General features: G+C 43.8%; 1 protein-coding gene across 3 annotated transcripts in view; it reads right to left on the minus strand.

Annotated features, from left to right (window-relative positions):
• KIRREL3 (kirre like nephrin family adhesion molecule 3) overlaps positions 1-4,809 on the minus strand; it is an 847,361-nt gene extending 842,552 nt beyond the window's left edge. For 2 of the 3 annotated variants that reach the window (XM_034421932.3, XM_087876028.1), the window contains exon 1: positions 4,237-4,701. In XM_034421932.3, coding sequence (XP_034277823.1) covers positions 4,237-4,291 — 55 coding nt within the window. In that variant the 5' untranslated portion in view covers positions 4,292-4,701. Of the gene's footprint in view, positions 1-4,236 lie in introns of all 3 variants that reach the window. The other variant, XM_034421931.3, reaches the window with a different exon arrangement.
• Between the last annotated feature and the right edge of the window lie 15,557 nt (positions 4,810-20,366).

The following is a 20,366-nucleotide window of genomic DNA, read 5'->3' on the forward strand; positions in this document are numbered from 1 at the left end:
CACACACACACCCGAAAAAGTATCAGACAAGTCAGTGGGACAAGTGTGACAACGGTGGAGGAAGTGGGCCAACCCACGACAGATTCTCAAAGTATGGAATCCGTTTTCCCCACAGTTTTTAGCCATCTTGATCATTAGATCTGCTTCTTCCCAAGCTACTCAGATATGCAAGTCCTTTGTCGAATGTTATAGTTGGAGATGTGGTGGAGATGCGGTGGCTCAGTGGCTAAGATGCTGAGCTTGTCGATCGAAAGGTCGGCAGTTCAGCGGTTTGAATCCCTAGTGCCACGTAACGGGGTGAGCTCCCATTACTTGTCCCAGCTTCTGCCAACCTAGCAGTTCGAAAGCACATAAGAAATGCAAGTAAAAAAATAGGAACCACCTTTGGTGGGAAGGTAATAGCACTCTGTGCACCTTTGGCATTGAGTCATGCCGGCCACATAACCACAGAGACGTCTTCGGACAGCGCTGGCTGTTCGGCTTTGAAATGGAGATGAGCACTGCCCCCTAGAGTCAGGAACATATGTGTGAGGGGAAGCTTTACCTTTATAGTTGGAGAAGGGGAAGGAAGTGGAGGAGGTAGAGATGGAAGATCTCACAGCACCAACTCTAGAGGTTAGTTACATGACAGCAACATACCACTCAAAAACTCCGTGAGGATGCTAACAGGGCTGAGATGACCAGACGAGAAGGTGCGAGAGAAGGAGGGCTCTTTCCTTATTTCTACTCTAAGTCATTTCAGAGCAAGGAAATAAAAAAAAAAAATTCAAAACAAAACGTAAGAAAATCAGTAATTACCAAAAGCTTTTGTGCTTTGCTTGTGACAGGGACATATTTCTTCTACCATGGAACATCACTGATGTAAGATGCTAGTAGGAGGTGAATTGTCTCATGACTTTATACTAGTTTTCATGACATACTATATACTGTAGCCTTGACAGTTTAGGGAAAGAAAAAGCAGCAGGGAAGGGAAAAAAATCAGTAATGTGGGAGGAACAGACCAAACACATATCTATCCGTCCCGAGACAGAATACAGGCTAGTTATATACATGCTGACCAAGAAGCCTAATGCCACCCACAGAGAAGCAATTTCTTGAGCTGCTGTGCCATCTTAAGGGAAACTTAAGATGACTATAAATGGAGCCCTTCCATCTGTGCTTTGCTATATCTCCTCCCACTTTAATTACTGTACAGTACTGAGAATCTCACTTAAGATACCATAGGTGTGGAAGAGGAGTGGGCACTGTGGACTTACCCCTGAACATTTACACGTTGGTGGTTACAAACCGGAAGAAATTTGGCTTTGAAGAGCAAGTCTGAAAATGATACCGCTAAGAGGCTCTGCAGGAATGCAGGAGCATATTAGTAGGCTCTCCTCCAAAAAAGAAAAGAGGGGGGAAAAAAACAGTGGATGTATTTTGCACCAGGAAGTACGAGCCAAGAGAAGTCAAACTCAGACTTGCTTACAGGGAATGCAGAGATGCAGAACAATCCTTACAAAACAAGTGATTTGGAAAACAATAAGTAGATAACGCCCATCTGATAATTAGGCATCGCTTCCCAAGATTGAGTGGCATGAACCCCTTTCTAAAAGCTCACCTTCTTTGACCCCCTGATTTGAAGGACTTGAATGGACATTATTTCACACAAAAGTACATTCTCGTGAGACCCTAGATAAGACAGGTATTCTGTTTGGAGACCCTCCCAGTTCTGTCCCCAGTAATCTTATTTATATGTCTCAGCCAGACACAAATACCTTATAGATCCCCTCTCGTTCCCAGTTCCCAATATTATTCTGTAGCTAGTTAATTTTTCCTCCCTAGCCCAATGCAGATCTTCCTGCAGCCTTAAGGACTAGACCAGTGCTTGTTCTTGCTTCCTAATTGATACTGCTGGGCTTTTAGTCTCCACAGCCTTGTGGGCAGCACATAGTAGTCTTAAAACTTAAGTAGCCACTGAAGAATTTGGCATGCAGTGCTAAGACCAACAAACTTCGCAGCCAAGGAAGAAATCATGTCCAAAAAAAAAATGTCTCTAGTATCTCACCCCAGAAAAACAATCTACTAAAGGTCGCAATCTACTAAAGATGCATGGGACAGAAGTCCCACCAGTAGCAAATGCGTTTAGATATGCATCTGGCAGAGAAAACTTCTTGTATGTGGCTCATCTCGCTCAATCTTTTAATAGTATTTTAGATGCTGGCTTGGTCTTTACAGCAAAAGGATTAAAGCAATGCCAAATTCCCCAGGCAAGTTTTGGTGGACTAGTAACCCAGTTTCCTGCCATCCTATCACTTGTGCCTTCAAATATAACCACACACACACACAAGTTTAATTACTCCACTGTAGAAAAGAACAGGAATAGCTTTGGCAGAAGATTTACACTATCACCCCAAAAGATACCAACAAAACCTAGAGGAAACACTTTTTACAGGACACACAGACAAGAGTTTTGGAATTTGAATGGCTATACTTTTCAAGGTGCCTTCCTCTCTCCTGCCTCCCCAGACTCTGAAATAGAAAAATCAGGAGGAAAAGAAACCCCTCTTAGATCCCAGGTTAAATGCCTGTCTGTTATGTTCCTCCAACGTAGCAATTCCTGGTACCAGAAGGTGAGGAGGAGAACTGCTGGTATCATCATCACAAAAATTATAATCAAGAGCAAGACGTCTGTAGAGGAAATAGACCTGACCAGCTCTCAAATCTTGGCTTCTTGGAAAGCAGCTTTTGCCCCACGAGCTTATAAAAAAATAATAATCATACTTTGATTTCAAAAAGGAAAGGAGCAAAAAAAAAAAAGCCATTGTGATCTATATTCAAGAAGGAAAGGGGATAAGAGAACTAACCCTACACAAACAAAATAAAATACAAAATGAAAATGAAACGGCGGAGCACAGAGATAATTTACTCAGTCTCATAACTTCCAGCAAAGGAGACAAGGATGATAGATTTTGGTTACCTTTTGGCAATCACAAGCATTTAATCGACAGATAAAACCTGTTGGATTCCTCAAAACAAAAACACCCAGGAACCTCATGCTCCCAGAGCAGGAAGCTTGAACAGGTGGATGTCACCTTAAGGCTCAGGTGGACCACAGCTTTGGCACGGGGAGCTGGCTGTTACTCTAGGATGACACCTGAAAAGCAGAAGTTATCCCAACTCTCTAACTCCACAGGTGACCTTCCAACATCCCGGATCCAAGCCGGTTTATTATCCCACCTCCAGAAATTATCCCGGATCTGCTTTTTCTAAGCCAAGGCGATCGCAGCAGAAAACTGCCAGGATTCAAGTTTAGGATACAGGATTTTTCTCTTGTTTCTGAGCTCTCTCCTGCAGACAGACAGACAGACAGACACACACGCCTTCCTTGTTTTTCTTTAAGGATGCTGCTGACCCCTGAAAGCAAACCTGACCGCGTCATATTCCTACCGTCGCACTAACCCTACAGGCTTCTTTCTGCTGAAGCCGCCCCCCCCCCCAAATCCAACCGAAGGCAATTTTGTCTGCCCTAGCAAAATCGCACGGCGGTTCTCGGTGTATCCAAGAGACGCCGACACCTGAACGAAACCCACGGAGTCCGCCGAGGAAGGACCAAACCTCTAACCGGCAAATCCCAGACCAAAACACACTTGGGGGTGGGGGGCAGCGCTTCGGGGTCCCCTTATGGCGGAATGAAAGGATCCTTACAAAAAGTCCCCTCCCCCGGTCGAGACTTCTGCTCAAACGTGGACAAGACAAGAAGGAGCCGTTGCTACGTCCAGCCCTCCGCGACCACCCTTCTCCTCCTCCTCCCACCCTCCTTTCCCTCTTCCAGACATTACGCGAAAAAGAGCACCTTCTCCAACCCGCTTTCACCGTCGCCGGGAAAGCGTAAAAACTCGTTTTTTTAAGGAGAAGGTGAAGAAAGCAAGCCGAGCAATGAAAGGCGGCCGCCCATCAGCTGTTCCGAAAGAGGGGAACCCCCCCCCCAAATCTCCCCTCCTTTCTCCGGTTCTCCTTCTCCTCTCCGGAGCGCGGGGAGAGCCAGAGAAGGGCGCAAGAGCAGCTCCGGGCAGAAAGTCGCCAGGAGTTTTTTTTTTTTTTTTCCCTTCATTCTTTCTTTCTTAGCGCAGGTCGGCGGGGCTTCCTTCCCATCCAGAGTCCGCGATCCTCCATCCCCCGCTGGAAAAATAAAATAAAATAAAATAAAAGTAACCCAAGGCGAGGACCTCTTCCCCGGGTTCCTTCCTTCCTTACCTTGGCTGAGAAGAAAGAAGCAGAGCAGAGCCAAATCCGCCTGGAAAGCTTTCATTCCTCGGAGTTGGGGAAGGGAGAAGAGAGACGAAGTTGCGCGCTCGGGCTCAGCCACAGTTGGGAGCGCTCGCCCCAGCGATCCTCCCGGCCGGCGCTCCTCGGGGTTTTTTCCCCCTCTCTCTCGAGCTTCCCCGGCTGTCGGCGGCGGCGGCAACAGAGAGCCTGGAGACGCGGCTAAAGCGGAGCCGGAGCGAAGCAGCAACAGGAACAGCAGCAGCAGCAGCAGCGGAGGCTCCTCAGCCTTTTTCCTCCCTCGCTGCCCGTCGACTGGCGAGCTGGCCGGCCTCGTCGCTCATGTACGCGCTCTCCGCCGCTCCATTCCCGAGCTCCGAGCCTCGCCGGCCGCCGCCTCCTCCTCTCCTCCTCTTGCCGCGAAGGAGCTCCTCCTACCGCCGCTGCCTGCACACTGACTGACTGACTGACGCGGCCAGCGGGTAGGCTTCCAAGAGGAACTCCTGGCCAAAGGCGGGCAGGCGAGCGGGGGCAGCTGCCAGCGTTACAAGTTTGGGGGAAAGCATCGGAGGCAGAGACGCGGAGAGCCACAGCCAGCCGGCCTCCGCCAGTCCCCTCCTCCCGGCCCCAGCGAGGCGCGAACCGGCGGCTCAGCTCAGCGCGTCTGGGTAGGGGAGCGGAGCTTTTTTTTTGCGCGCGGCGGAAGGTCAACGGGGCTCTGCTTAGTCGGCTCGCGGGAAGGGCCACCCGCGACCCGTGGCCGAGAGAAACTTGAGGCGGAGGGTCTCCTCCCTTGTATAGATCTACTGCCTGAATAGGGGGTTGGACTAGATGACCTCTAAGGTTCCTTCCAACTCTGTTACTGTTACTATCCTCCTCCTCCTCCTCCAGGCAGCTCTTGCCTGCGCGAAAAAGGCGGATGGGCAGCCCACTTCGGTTAATAACACGAAGTGTTAGTGCCCACTTTAGAAGTGGCCTTGGTAAGGAATACAGTTTTGGATGGCCACCATGTAAAAAAGAAAGAAAAAAAAAGATGTTGGGACTCTAGAAAGAGTGCAGAGAAGAACAAAAAGATGATTAGGGGACTGGAGGCTAAAACATATGAAGAACGGTTGCAGGAACTGGGTATGTCTAGTTTGATGAAGAGAAGGACTAGGGGAGACATGATAGCAGTCTTCCAATATCTCAGGGGCTGCCACAAAGAAGAGGGAGTCAAGCTATTTTCCAAAGCACCTGTGGGCAGGACAAGAAGCAATGGGTGGAAAGTAATGAAGGAGAGAAGCAACTTAGAACTAAGGAGAAAATTCCTGACAGTTAGAACAATTAATCAGTGGAACAACTTGCCTGCAGAGGTTGTGAATGACACTGGAAGATTTTAAGAAGTGACTGAACAAGCATTTCTCTGAAATGGTGTAGGCTAGAGGTGTCAAACTCGCAGCCCATGAGCTGAATGCGTCATGCACTGGCCAAGCCCACCCCCAGTTTAGCAAAGTGGAAAAAAGTCATGTGATGTCACGAGTTTGACACCACTGGTGTAGGATTTCCTGTCTGAGCAGGGGGTTGGACTGGAAGACCTTTAAGGTCCCTTACAACTCTATTATTCTGTTAACCCTGGTGAGAAAAGTCAGTGAGATGGAAGGACAGCTGAGGGAACCTTACTAAGCATTGCCCGCTTCCAAGGCAAACATACCCCCCCACATACACCCACAACATACGCAATTTTCCAGTACACGTACAGAATCTCTGCTCATGGTCCAAGACTGACTTAGTCTATAAAGGAGGATGGGGTCTCTAGGGGTCTCTAGGATTGGCAAGGCAAACCTGCTGGCCTCTGCCCTTAAGAAATACAGGTAGTCCCTTTTTTTCATAGTTACCACCTTTCCAGCATCCCCATTTTGATCGTGTGATCAAAATTTAGATGTTTGGCAGCTGCTTCATATTTATGAGCTTTGCAGCGTCAAAAGATTTATTTATTTATTTATTTTATTTTATTTATATACCGCCCTTCTCCCAAAGGGACTCAGGGCAGTGTACAGCCAGCATAAAACACACAAATATAAAATTTAAAAACAATTTTAAAATATTAAATAGTTTGGCCCATATCTAATTAAAATAAAAAAGATTAAAAAGATCATATTGGGACCTTCTGACAAGCAAAGTCAACGGGGATTCACTTAAACAACCGCGGCTAGAAAAGTGGTAAAATGGGACAAAGGTCACTTTACTAATGTCTCAACAACTGAAAATTTTGGGCTCAATGGTGGTCATAAGTCGAGGACTACCTGTATAAGGCAGGAGTTTTGGACACATTAAAGGTTCCCTTTGCACATATGTGCTAGTTGTTCCTGACTCTAGGGGGCAGTGTTCATCTCTGTTTCAAAGCCGAAGAGCCAGCGCTATCCGAAGACGTCTCCATGGTCATGTGGCTGGCATGACTAAATGCCAAAGGCGCACAGAACACTGTTCCCGTCCTACCAAGGGTGGTCCCTATTTTTCTACTTGCATTTTTTACATGCTTTCAAACTGCTAGGTTGGCAGAAGCTGGGACAAGTAACGGGAACTCACCCTGTTACGTGGCACTAGGGATTCGAATCGCTGAACTGCCGACCTTTTGATTGACAAGCTCAACATCTTAGCCACTGAGCCACCACATCCCTTTTTGGCCACGTTGCTCCTCCTAAATCCCTTGCAATCCTTTCCTAATTGGCTTTTAAAAAAAAAAAAAAAGCCAGGTTGAGTTTGGCCACTCACTGGACTTTTAAGCCCAACAAAGGGCAGAAAAAGGACAGCTGGAAACTAATTTTTAAAGCAGGTAGATCTACCTTCTCACCTATGGTACTCATCTCTGCAAAACAGACCAATGAAGATGCCGAAGAGCAAAGGCCACGAAAAACCTTGGCAGCCTGTCCACCTTTATTTTATTATTTTATTTTATTTTATTTTGTTTTATTTTATTTTATTTTATTTTATTTTATTTTATTTTATTTTATTTTATTTTATTTTATTATTTTATTTTATTTTATTTATTTTATTTATTTATTTTGTCGAATACATATTAGATAATATATATAAGTATAAGCATGAATTGAATACATAAAATGAGTACAATTAAAGGGAACATTAGGACAGGGACGGTAGGCACACTGGTGCTCTTATGCATGGCCAGTGGTGGGATTCAAGTAATTTAACAACTGGTTCTCTGCCCTAATGATTTCTTCCAACAACCAGTTTGCCAAACTGCTCAGAAAGCTAACAACTGGTTCTCCCGAAGTGGTACGAACTGGCTGAATCCCACCACTATACACGCCCCTTACAGACCTCTTAAGAATGGGGTGAGGTCAACAGTAAACAGTTTTAGGTTAAGGTTTTGGGGGTTTTGGGATGAGACCACAGAGTCTGGTAGTATATTCCAGGCATTAACAACTGTGTTACTGAACTCATATTTTCTGCAATTGAGTTTGGAGCGGTTTATCTTAAGTTTGTATCTATTGTGTGCTTGTGTATTATTGCAGTTGTAGCTGAAGTAGTCACTGACAGGTAGTACATTGTAGCGGTTTGTGAACTATGCTTAGGTCGGACCGTAGGCGGCGTAGTTCTAGGTTGTCCAAGCCCAAAATTTCAAGCCTGGTGGCATAAGGTATTTTGTTGCGAGCAGAGGAGTGGAGTACTATTTTTGTGAAATACCTCTGGACTCACTCAATTGCATTAATGTCTGATATACAGTGTGGATTCCAGGCAGACGAGCTGTATTCGAGAATTGGTCTAGCAAAGGTTTTGTATGCTCTAGTTTGCAGTACAATGTTACCGGAGAAGAAGCTGTATTGTTGTGGCTGAAGCTGAAGTAGTCATTGACAGGTAGGACAGCTGCAATGAAAGAAATGGCAATTAGAAGCTTGCCTTTGGCTGCAGTGAGACAAATAAACACGCTTGATTGTGGCTCTTCCCCACCCCCTTAATAATCCTGGTTCTCTTTTGGCCACGAAGCTTCTTCTCTTGTGTTCGAACACGAGGGAGAAGCTAGAAAACGACACTATAATCTGAATACCTTCGGCAGTAGCCTGTCGGTCCCTGGACACCTTGCATTCCTGGAAAGCATTGCAGGTGACTTACTTACTTAATTTCTCTTGAGACCAACCTGAGCTCATGAAATCACCTTTCCTGGAAAGCACTGCTGGAAACTGAGTGTGCTTAAATTGTGCAGTTGCTCAGATCTAGACAGGTAGTCCTTGACTTACAGGCAGTTCAAAGTTAGTGAGCATTCAAAGTTACGACGTCACTGAAAAAAGTCATGACCATTTTTCATATTTATATCCGTTGCAGTACCCCCATCAGTCACCAGATCAAAATTCAGATGGCTTGGCAACTGGCTCATAGTTATGACGGCCACAGTATCCCGGGGTTTTATGATCCCCTTTTGCAACCAAAGTCAATAAGGAAGACAGATACACTTAACAACCATGTTACTTAACTTAACCACTGCAGTGATTCACTTAGCAACGCTGCCATAAAAGGTCGTAAAATGGGGGGGGGGAATTCACTTAACAAATGTTTCATTTAGCAATAAATATTTTGGGCTCCATGGCCGTCGCAGGTCGAGGACTACCTGTACAGAGTTGCTTTGCCCTGCCAGACTAGCCTCACCTGGAAAAATAAAATCCAGGAAATAAAAATTTTCCTCCTGATCATTGTGTCCCAAGGCCAAAAAAACACTTCACCTGTTACATTTTTTCCCTACCTGCTATGATAGACGTATTAAGCTTGGCAGCTTATCAATCACTTGTTGGGCCTGAGTCAGGTACATACCATAAATCTGTTTATACATGCTTATCCTCTCTTAAAGATGTTGAGCCAGTCACACAAATGTTATCTTTCTCACTTTAAGAATGCATCCATTTATTCAAGGACTCATCTGATTATCTGGGACTTTTATAATGGGATAATGAGAATTACTGTTTATACCAGTTTGTTTGGGGTGTTTTTTTTTTTTGCATTACGGTTGGGAATATAGTGGCATTTTTATTGTTAAATGAATGATAGACTTAAACAAAACAAAATAATAGTTATTAGGTTATGGCAGGTTGTATATGAACCTGAGTTATCTCTGATATGGAAAAATTGAATAAATCTTTCAAGAACAAGGGAACCAGCTATGAAAATTCAATAAAATAGAAATGTCTGGTGCTATTTTTGAACTGTATGTAGCAAGGAGCAAATGAGAAAGAATGTCTAGACAAAGAAAAAGCACCAGTGGGTTTTTTTCCCACTCCAAGTACAATTTCTGATAATTTAGTACGTCTGATATTGTTGTTTTCAAGAGAAGGGATCCAACAGTGTTGGGTCCATTGGATGGAAGGGGCAACAGATTTTTCAGATTATAAATATAGATTATAAATTATAAATGGATTCCTATGTACCCTAACACAGCAAGCTTCCCAACTGACCCCTTCTGAGTGGGTCTTGATTTCAACCCTCTTAATTTCCTTAATTTAATTTGAGAGGTGTGGTGGTTCAGTGGCTAAGATGCTGAGCTTGTTGATCGAAAGGTCAGCAGTTCAGCGGTTTGAATCCCTAGTGCCGCGTAATGGGATGAGCTCCCGTTACTTGTCCCAGCTTCTGCCAACCTAGCAGTTCGAAAGCACGTAAAAAATGCAAGTAGAAAAATAGGAACCACCTTTGGTGGGAAGGTAACAGCATTCCGTGCGCCTTTGGTGTTGAGTCATGCCGGCCACATGACCACGGAGACATCTTTGAACAGCGTTGGCTCTTCGGCTTTGATACGGAGATGAGCACCACACCCTAGAGTCGGGAATGACTAGCACATATCTGTGAGGGGAACCTTTACCTTTACCTAATTTCCTGGCAATATGGCCATTGATCCAATTGCTGGGAAGCGAGGAAAGTTGCAGCCCCAAACATCTGGGGGAGAGCAAATTTTAATTATGTATTTAATTTCTACCCTGCCCATTTCACTTAAGTGACTCTGGGCAGTTTACAACTTCATTAAAACACTATATAAATACACGAACAGAAACATACTTTAAAACCTGAATTTAAAAAAAGTTAAATGATTTTTAAAAATCGTTGAAAAATTCAAAAGGCTAGAAGGTTAATAAGGGGGCAGAAATGCCCTCAGGCCACCAACTATCGCCAGGGCTGCATCATACTTTTAGACAGTGGTGAAATCCAATTTTTTTACTACCGGTTCTGTGGGCATGGCATGGTGTGGCTTGGTGGGCGTGGCAGGGGAAGGAAACTGCAAAATCTCCATTCCCTCCCCACTCCAGGGAAAGGATATTGCAAAATCTCCATCCCCACCCCACTCTGGGGCCAGCCAGAGGTGGTATTTGCTGGTTCTCCAAACTGCTCAAAATTTCCACTACCGGTTCTTCAGAACTTGTCAGAACCCGCTGGATTTCACCCCTGTTTTTAGACCCATCCCCCATGCTAATTGGCATAGCCAAATTTTAATTTTCTTCCAGAAAACCAGAAGAATGGAGGCTCGGCGTGGTGGCACAGTGGTTAGAATGCAGTACTGCAGGCTACTTCTGCTGATTGCTCACTGCCTGCAGTTCAGCAGTTCGAATCTCACAAGGCTCAAGGTTGACTCAGCCTTCCATCCTTCCAAGGTGGGTAAAATGAGGACCCAGATTGTTGGGGGCAATGTACTGTCTGTGTAAACTGCTTAGAGAGGGCTGTAAAGCACTGTGAAGCAGTATATAAGTCTAAGTGTATTGCTATTGCCTCTGGAATTAAGATGTTCCACAGGGCTGGGGCAGCAGCTAAGAAGGCCCACCTCCTTGATCCCATCAGTCAAATCTCCTTGACCAATGGGATACGCAGCACACCCTCCCTGCTTGACAAGGTGGGACAGGTCAATGTCATTGGAACAAAATAGATCCTCAGGTATTAGCCTAAACATCTGGTCCACATGCATGACGTCACAAATAACACGAAACATGTAGTTTGCATGGTTCTGTCACCGATGGAAATGGCATCGTATGTGCATTATTTGTAGGGCTGTGCCATGATGCATGCAACATTGCTTTTTATCTCCCAGAGATGCCAATGCAAGTTGGGAAACGCTGCTTCGGAGTTGTGAACGTTCCACCAGCTGCTGCAACTATTTTTTCTTACTTGTGGCACTAGTGAAAGAAGCCACAGCTGTTGAAAGGCTACAGTTCAGTAATTCAATACCTGCTTTGCATACAAAAGACCTTCAGTCTCGTTTCTGACCCAAGACAGTTGGGAAGAACCTAGCGGTGAGATTTTGAAGAACCCAAAGTCTGTTCACTGGCACAGACCACACTGTGTATTACCAAAAATAAGACCCTGTCTTATATTCTTTTGAACCCCAAAATAAGCACTTGGCCTTATTTTTGGGGAGGTCTTATTATTTTGGGACGCGTGGAGGAAACCAGAGGAAATGGCAGGGATTGGCTGTGCATGCTTTTAAATATTTTCAGGGAGGGCTTATTTTCAGGGGGGACTTATTTTAGCGCATGCGCTCAAAAGCCGAATTGGGCTTATTATCAAGGGATGTCTTATTTTAGGAGAAACAGGGTAATCAATCACTTTTTAGCGTGTTACGTGAAACCAATGTATTGTGTGAACCCAGCAAAATGAGTAAACTAGGTGGATAAGCATGTTGAGTGGACACAGGCCTTGCTAGTCTGCAAATAATAAGTACCCTATTAAAAAACATATTTGCTTCTTTTTTTAAAAAAAAAGAAAGCAAGAAATTTCTTTTTTAAAAAAATATGATAATCTAAAAAAGGTCATTCATTTTCCTCCTGATCTAATATTTTTATTCAAGTGCAAATTTAATTAGACAACTTATGGGCTAAAACGTGCCCAATTAATAATTAAATGTGCCCTAGTCACCACTTTTTTAAAGGGTGTCTTAAAGCTCTTCGGATATGGTAAATCTGCCACTTCTTCTGCGTGCCTGATTTAGCATATGGAAGAAGCATTTATTAATATATTAGACCTAAGTTGTTTAGGTGTATGTCAAATATAAAGGTCACAGTTGCATCTATGCTAATCCCTAACCTTAATATTTTGAAGACTGTAATTTGGAATGTTCATTTTAGGTTGGCACTTAAACCTCTTTAGACAAAACATCATTTGGAAAATAACTGCTAAGCTCTGTCTGCATGCCAAACCACAGACTCTGGATAATAAAGCACAAAGACTGCACACACCCTCAGCAGTGCACAACATGCGAAAACTTAAAGCAACTTATATTGGTGTAGGCATTGACCACCAGTATCCGTTGGGTTGCCATTCAGGGTTTAGAAACCATTGGTCTAGACCAGTGGTAGGCAAACTTGGCTCTTTCGCACCCTGTGGACTTCAACTCCCAGAATTCCTAAGACAGCTTGGCCAAGCTGTCTTAGGAATTCTGGGAGTTGAAGTCCACAGGGTGTGAAAGAGCCAAGTTTGCCTACCGCTGGTCTAGACAACAGATTTGTTGATATTTTGCCAGCAACTATGACTGACATCTTCAGAGGCAAAATGGTTTTTGGAATTAGCTCCAAAAATGAGGAAATCAGAAACTCGCTTGGACGAGGCGACTCATCCAGTCAGGACTCCAGTGCACAGACCAACCACCAGAACTTAGCACAAAGACCATCAGGAATCAGCATTCCAAAAATGACCAATCAGAAGCTGGCATGAACAAAAGGACGATCAGGATCCAACACTACCAAATGACCAGTCAGGATCAGGCATTAAAAAAAAAAGAACCAATCAGACCAGTGCTCACTCTCCTGCACCAATCAGAAACCAAGTAGCTAAACATTGGTCAGCAGTCAGGACTCCTGGCTAGAAAGACAGCAGCCGAGTGAGTCTTTGTTCAGTTGTCTATGGAGGAAACTATTTTGCTTCTGAAAATGCCAGCAAATGTCAGGAAACCTATTGTTTAGACCAGGGGTCTGCAACCTTAAACACTCAAAGAGCCATTTGGACCCGTTTCCCACAGAAAAGAAAACACCGGGAGCCACAAAACCCTTCCCATACCTGACTATTTCTTGAGTCACGAAACTAGCATATGTAGTTGAATTAAACATTCTGTTTTCTTCTGAATTGGATTTATCCATGGCTGGCCTACTTGGGGTTGAAAAGCTCAATAAATTATGTGCCGGTGGATGTCGCACATTGGTGCTTGTGACACATATTTTGAGTGATGGAGCCGCAGCAGAGGGGTAAAAGAGCCACATGCGGCTCCAGAGCCACAGGTTGCTGACCCCTGGTTTAGACCATGGTTATTAAATCCTGAATCCCAATACTGCCCAACTAAAAATGGCTTGTTTGGGTTGAGCTCAGTTTTTCCTAGACTCTAAACCAGTTTACGGGTTATTAGTTGGGTAAACAGTTTTATCAGCATAGAGATACTTGTTAATGTGGTATGACTTCAAAAATTATATTGTTGTTGGTCAGGTGTGGTTGAAGTCTTTGGGTAATAGATGAAATGGAAAAGAGACAGAGATTGACTTCCTGAGTCTTATTCTAAACAGGATTGATTTAATAAGTTGAATACAGCTATTAACATTAATCTTGCTCTAAGCCTTAGCATTGCATGCAGCAATTTTGGTTTATTTAATACTGTGGCCTGTTCTGGTCTAAGACTGAAATAATAAATTGATTGATTGGTTTACTAACCTTGTTAAAATGGCTTAGTAATAAGAATTTCAGCAGGTGTGATGCATTTGATAGGTTACATATTGGAGAAACTGGGACATGGGTGGCTCAGTGGCTAAGATGCTGAGCTTGTCGATCAGAAAGGTCGGCAGTTCGAATCCCTAGTGCCGCGTAACGGGGTGAGCTCCCCTTACTTGTCCCAGCTTCTGCCAACCTAGCAGTTCAAAAGCATGTAAAAAATGCAACAGCGTTTGCATTTGCAGGTAACAGCGTTTTGTGCACCTTTGGTGTTTAGTCATGCCGACCACATGACCACGGAGATGTCTTTGGACAGCGCTGGCTCTTCGGCTTTGAAACGGAGAAGAACACTGCCCCCTAGAGTCGGGAACGACTAGCACATATGTGCGAGGGGAACCTTTACCTTTACTTTTTTATGGGAGAAAATCTTTCATTTGCAACTGTATCACAAGCGAGCATCTGGTTCTTTTTTATACCCTAGCAGGTACTAAACCTGCCCAATTATGAAAAATCAGTTCAGATGTGTTTAGTAGTAGACGGAGGGCTTAAAAATCCCAGGCATAGTTTGAAAAGAAAACATTAAAAAAGAATATCCGTTGTTCAGGATTGAAGATGTTTCATTACCCAACTAGGTAATCACATCAGCCCTAGTGAGTGTGGAGTTTGTTTCTTTATGAATTTTATTTTAAAATTTAGCAGAGGTTACAATGGCAAATTAGAAATAAATCTATCAAGAACTAGCCTCTGAGCAAATGCTCCATTACCAACGTAACAACCCAAACTCCCACAAGAGTTGTGTAAGAACATGATTCAGATGAGTAGAAATATACTACAGCAACTTGCAACACCAGAAAAATGAAACAGACTGCCCTTACCACATCTTCCAACCAGGGGTGGGTTCTAAATTTTTTACTACCGGTTCTGTGGGCGTGGCTTACTTTGTGGGCGTGATTTGATGGTCATGTGACAATTCTTTAGGATTTAGCAGAGGTACTGGTCTACCAGGCTTTTAACTGTTTGCAGAGCTGTACCAGTCTACCCATTTGTTTTTGGAGGCACTGGTCTACTCATTTGTTTTTGGAGGCACCGGTCTACCCATTTGTTTTTCGAGCGCACTGGTCTACCACCACACTGCCTTTTAACAGTGATCAGCTGTAGGGCAGCCCTTTGAAGCCCCGCAGCAAAAGTTTAAACAGTTTTTTTTTCCTTCTAGCCAATCAGCTGGGACTCAGGAGGCAGCGAATAGATTGGGGGCGGGGCTAAATAAAAGGTAAGAATAACGGGGGGGAACGGCAGGGCCCAGCTCCCAAACAAAGAGAACTGGTTCTGTGATGTCATATCGTCATCACTACCGGATCAGCTGAACCGGGTCGAACCGGGAGGAACCCACCATTGTTTCCAACTAAATGGATACTCTCACAATTTTATCAGAAAGTACTTGACCACTCAACCCACAGCAGCACATCCATCACAAGCTATGAAATGGGTAATGCTACCATCTCAGATTTCAAATGGAACCAAGATTCAAACTGGTTCTAATCCAAAAAGTTGGAGCCCTTTTACACGGTTTCATTCCAGTTCAAGGCAGGAGGTAATGAATGAATGGCTTTAACCAGCTGGGAACAGTAATAATCACCTAATAATGAGCTGCCTGGAGTCTTTCTGCTTTTATGAAATAGAACAAAATGTACACAAGAATAAGAAATCCAAGAGCCCGTTAGAGACATTGAGACAAATTATGCTTTCAACTTATATAGAAACTAGCAAGGCTTCAGCAGAGCGATTGTAGATTTTCGTGGGTAAATTGGAGCTGAAATTATCAGGAGCCACGGAGCCGGCAATGCATCCAAATGCAAAACCTGTTTATGGTGCAAACTTTAGTACAAAGATAAAGGGACCGGTTAACAGGGAATCTGGTCAATGGAGCATAGCAAACCCCATTCATCTTAGGAAAGTAGTGATGAGTCCAGCCAACAGTGCTGCACTCAATTTGTATTGGTTATTGGAACGGCATATTTCACAACAGTTTCAGATGGCTGTTTTTATGACTGTCAGTCCAATTGTTCTTTAAATTCCCTGGGTTTATGTGAGCCTGCTTATTAAGTTGTTATCTCCTTGCTGTACGTAGTAATCTAAATTTCTGCTTGTATTGGGACAGTCTAGGATTCAGGCAGGGGTTGGTTGTAGGAATAGTCCTTGACTTACGACCACAATTGAGGCCCAAAATTTCTATTGCTAAGCAGGACATTTGCAAAGTGAGTTTTGCTTCATTTTATGACTTTTCTTGCCACAGCTGTTAAGTGAATCACTGCATTTGTTAAATTAGTCACACAATTGAATCTGGCTTCCCCATTGTCTTTGCTTGTCAGAAGGTCACAAAAGGGGGAGTAGAATAGAATAGAATAGAATAGAATAGAATAGAATAGAATAGAATAGAATAGAATAACAGAACAGAAGAGAAAGAATGGAATGGAATGGAATGGAATAGAATAGAATAGAATAGAATAGAATAGAATAGAATAGAATAGAATAGAATAGAATAGAATAGAATAGAATAGAATAGAATAGAATAGAATTTTTTATTGGCCAAGTGTGACTGGACACACAAGGAATTTGTCTTGGTGCTCACCAAGAAAATCACATGAGCCTGGGACACTGTAACCATCATAAATATGAGTCAGTTGCCAAGCATCTGAATTTTGATCACGTGACCATGGGGATGCTGCAATGGTCTTAAGTGCAAAAACGGCCATAAGTCACTTTTTTCAGCAATACAACTTTGAACGGTCACTAAACAAACTGTTGTAAGTCGAGGACTATCTGAAATCGGTTCTGCCTTGCCTGAGAATCTTCCTAAGTGCAACCGCTGAAGACCGATTCTGTGAAAAACAGAAAGTACTCACTGGCTCCCCAAGTTAATCCTTTCTTCTTGAATTCAATAGAAAAGGTTAAAATATATCTTTTTCCCTGTGTAAACAAACTCATAAATTTTGGTGACCCATGAACTGCACACATTTTAGTAATAAGACTGGCCAATTACAACCTCTAAATTTCTTTTCTGTAAAATAACAAGCAGACAATGGTTTATTGAATCAATCTCCAGACCGTTTGAAGTATACCACAAGTAACAGCAACGGATGCATACATCTTCAAACACAACAGTATTAGTCTAATGCTTATAAATTAGAAATCTCGAGTCCTTCGACTCTTATGACCTAATACTTTTAAATGCTTACAGAGTAGAACAAAAAAACGGCAATATTTCTAGTCAAACTTCTGGAAAGTTTAAAGGTAAAGGTTCCCCTTGCACATATGTGCTAGTCGTTACCGACTCTAGGGGCCGGTGCTCATCTCCGTTTCAAAGCCTAAGAGCCAGCGCTGTCCGAAGACATCTCCATGGTCATGTGGCCGGCATGACTAAATGCCAAAGGTGCACGGAACGCTGTTACCTTCCCACCAAAGGTGGTCCCTATTTTTCTACTTGCATTTTTTACATGCTTGCGAACTGTTAGGTTGGCAGAAGCTGGGACAAGTAACGGGAGCTCATCCCGTTACGCGGCACTTAGGGATTCGAACTGCTGAACTGCTGACTTGTCGATCGACAATCTCAGCATCTTAGCCACTAAGCCGTCTAAGGAATCCTGGCTATTAATAAGGTGTTTTCCTTCTAAACCTGATCTGATCCTTGTACTATTTGTACAGTCCACTTTTGCTCTGTCCAACGTACTGCAAACAGATAGAACACACAACTCACCTTCATAAGTGATATTTTTTAAGCGGACTGACTGATGTCAGATTCACACTTGCAAAACCTTGAGACTCGGATATCAGGATGGGCAGGCCTTGTGCAGGGCAGGGTTGAGTTGGAGAAGGATCACTCCAAGTCTTTGCAGAAAGGAAGAAATAAAATGAGACAGCTCTAATCTTCTGTGAAGGGTTTGTGGTGCAGTAAGAATCTTTTATCAAAAATATTAATTAAGAATATTATTATTATATTATTAAGAATCAGTAACAGAGACACGGTGGCTCAGTGGCTAAGACACTGAGCTTGTCGATCGAATGGTCGGCTGTTTGGTGGTTCGAATCCCCAGTGCCATGTAACGGGGTGAGCTCCCGTTCCTTGTCCCAGCTTCTGCCAACCCAGCAGTTCGAAAGCAGGTAAAAAATGCAAGTAGAAAAATAGGGACCACCTTTGGTGGGAAGGTAACAGCGTTCCGTGCGCCTTTGGCATTGAGTCATGCCGGCCACATGACCACAGAGACATCTTCAGACAGCGCTGGCTCTTCGGCTTTGAAATGGAGATGAGCTCCGCCCCCTAGAGTCAGGAATGACTAGCACATATATGCAAGGGGAACCTTTACCTTTACCTTTTTAAGAATCTTTACATAATGTAGAATTCGTTTTTTTACTCGTGCCTGAACCATCACAATTAAAACAAGGCATACTATACGACATAAAATTTTAAATATAAAATGCAAGATGAAAATATGTACAAATTAAGCAGTTCTTGCCCAGAAACTAGCAAGAGTAATTGTGTTCTGTCACACTGCCATGAGGTCCCCAAGTATAGACTGATCAGGGGCACAAAGGGCAAGTACACATATGTGTTATTGTCTGCATGTCACCACAATCTCAAAGAGCGAAAGCCACTGGATAGCCCCATTTCTTCAGAGTGTCCTAATCTTCTTGTACCGGTGTGCAGTCTATTAGAACAACTTCCCAGCTTTTGTCAGAACCAGATGCTGGCTCCCCTGTTGGTTCCATCCAGTGTTGGTTCTTCGTAGCTTTCCATAGTGTTGTGGCCTGTGGGCCACCGGCCCCTCCATCAGGGGAATCAGAGGAGGAGGAGGAGGCGTGGGAGTCAGAGTCAGCATCAAGGTAACCTGGAAGCTCCGAGGGGGAAGAGGGAATGGAGCTGTCAGAGACAGAGGCAGAGCCTGGGCTGTCCGTCAGCCCTCAGATGAAGAGTCAACAGCCCCCAGGTCTGGAGGAAGAGGAGGAACATCTGGGTCCAGTGCCTGATGTACAGATGCACAGAGGAGAGGAGAGCAGTGGAAATCCATGGGCCGATCCTTGGGACGGAAGAGCCTCTGCTGCTACCGAAGCCCCACCCTAGCTCTGGGGATAAAAGGCAGGATGGACTTGTTAGCCTGCAGTGAGAGAGAAACTTTTTGCTAGGGCTGCCGAGACTCCTAATTAAAGGAATCTTTGAGTTCACTTCAGAGGGTTTGTCGTGTTTAGGGAGCTGGGTCAGAACACGTAGATCCTCTGTGCTATCGAATTCTTCACAGCCTTCTGTCGACCTAAGGAAGCTTTTCCTGGAGCTGGTTGTAGCTTCATTAAATTAATTTATTAATTTATAATGAAATTAATGAATTAAAGCTTATACTATGATGCAGAACAAAGCACCTTGTAAATACAGGTAGTCCTCGACTTACAACAGTTCACCTTAGTGGTCGTTCAAAGTTACAACGGCACTGAAAAAAGTGACATGACCATTTTTCACACTTGTGACCATTGCAGCATCCCCATCCATGGTCACATGATTTACTTTCGGGTGCTTGACAATTGACTCACATTTATGACGGTTGCAGTGTCCAGGCATCATGCCATCCCCTTCTGGTACCTTCTGACAAGCAAAGTCAACGGGGAAGCCAGATTTATTTATTTATTTATTTATTGGTTCAATTTATATGCCGCCCTTCTCCGGAGACTCAGGGCGGCTTACAATGCGTTAAGCAATAGCCTTCATATTTTTTGTATATACCTGCTTAGTAGGGCTTTTGGACCGCCCTAAGCGGTGTTCTTTTTTTATACAAAGTCAGCTTATTGCCCCCACAATCCGGGTCCTCATTTTACCTACCTCGGAAGGATGGAAGGCTGAGTCGACCTGGAGCCTGGTGAGATTTGAACTCGCAGTAATTGCAGGCAGCTGGTGCTACCTAACAGCACTTTAGTCTGCTGCGCCACCAAGGCTCTTAGATTCACTTAACAACCGTGTTACTAACTTAACATCTGCAGTGATTCACTTAACAAATGTGGCAAGAAAAGTCGAAAAATGGGGTAAAACTCACTTAACAAATTTCTCACTTCCCAACATAAATTTTGGGGCTCAATTGTGGTCGAAGGTCAAGGGTTATCTCTATATCAAGGCAGACAATTTTCTTTTCTAGCTTCGTGTGTGTGTGTGTGTGTGTGTGTGTGTGTAAGAGGGATTGTCAGATTTCAAACTCTATCACTCCAAACCCTGAAAACAAGGAATGTAGACACAGGAACCATCAGTGTGCTTAACATCTTACAGAAGCAACTATTTTTCTCTTCAAAAAGAAGGAAGGAAGGAAGGAAGGAAGGAAGGAAGGAAGGAAGGAAGGAAGGAAGGAAGGAAGGAAAATGGGGGAAAAAGCAGAGCAAAGGAAGTGCATTAAACAAATCAGCATTTTCAGAAACGCTATCGGTTACCATAA

Source organism: Pantherophis guttatus, chromosome 9 (assembly GCF_059756535.1).
Source record: "Pantherophis guttatus breed Tessera chromosome 9, ASM5975653v1, whole genome shotgun sequence".
Taxonomy (NCBI): Eukaryota; Metazoa; Chordata; class Lepidosauria; order Squamata; family Colubridae; genus Pantherophis; species Pantherophis guttatus.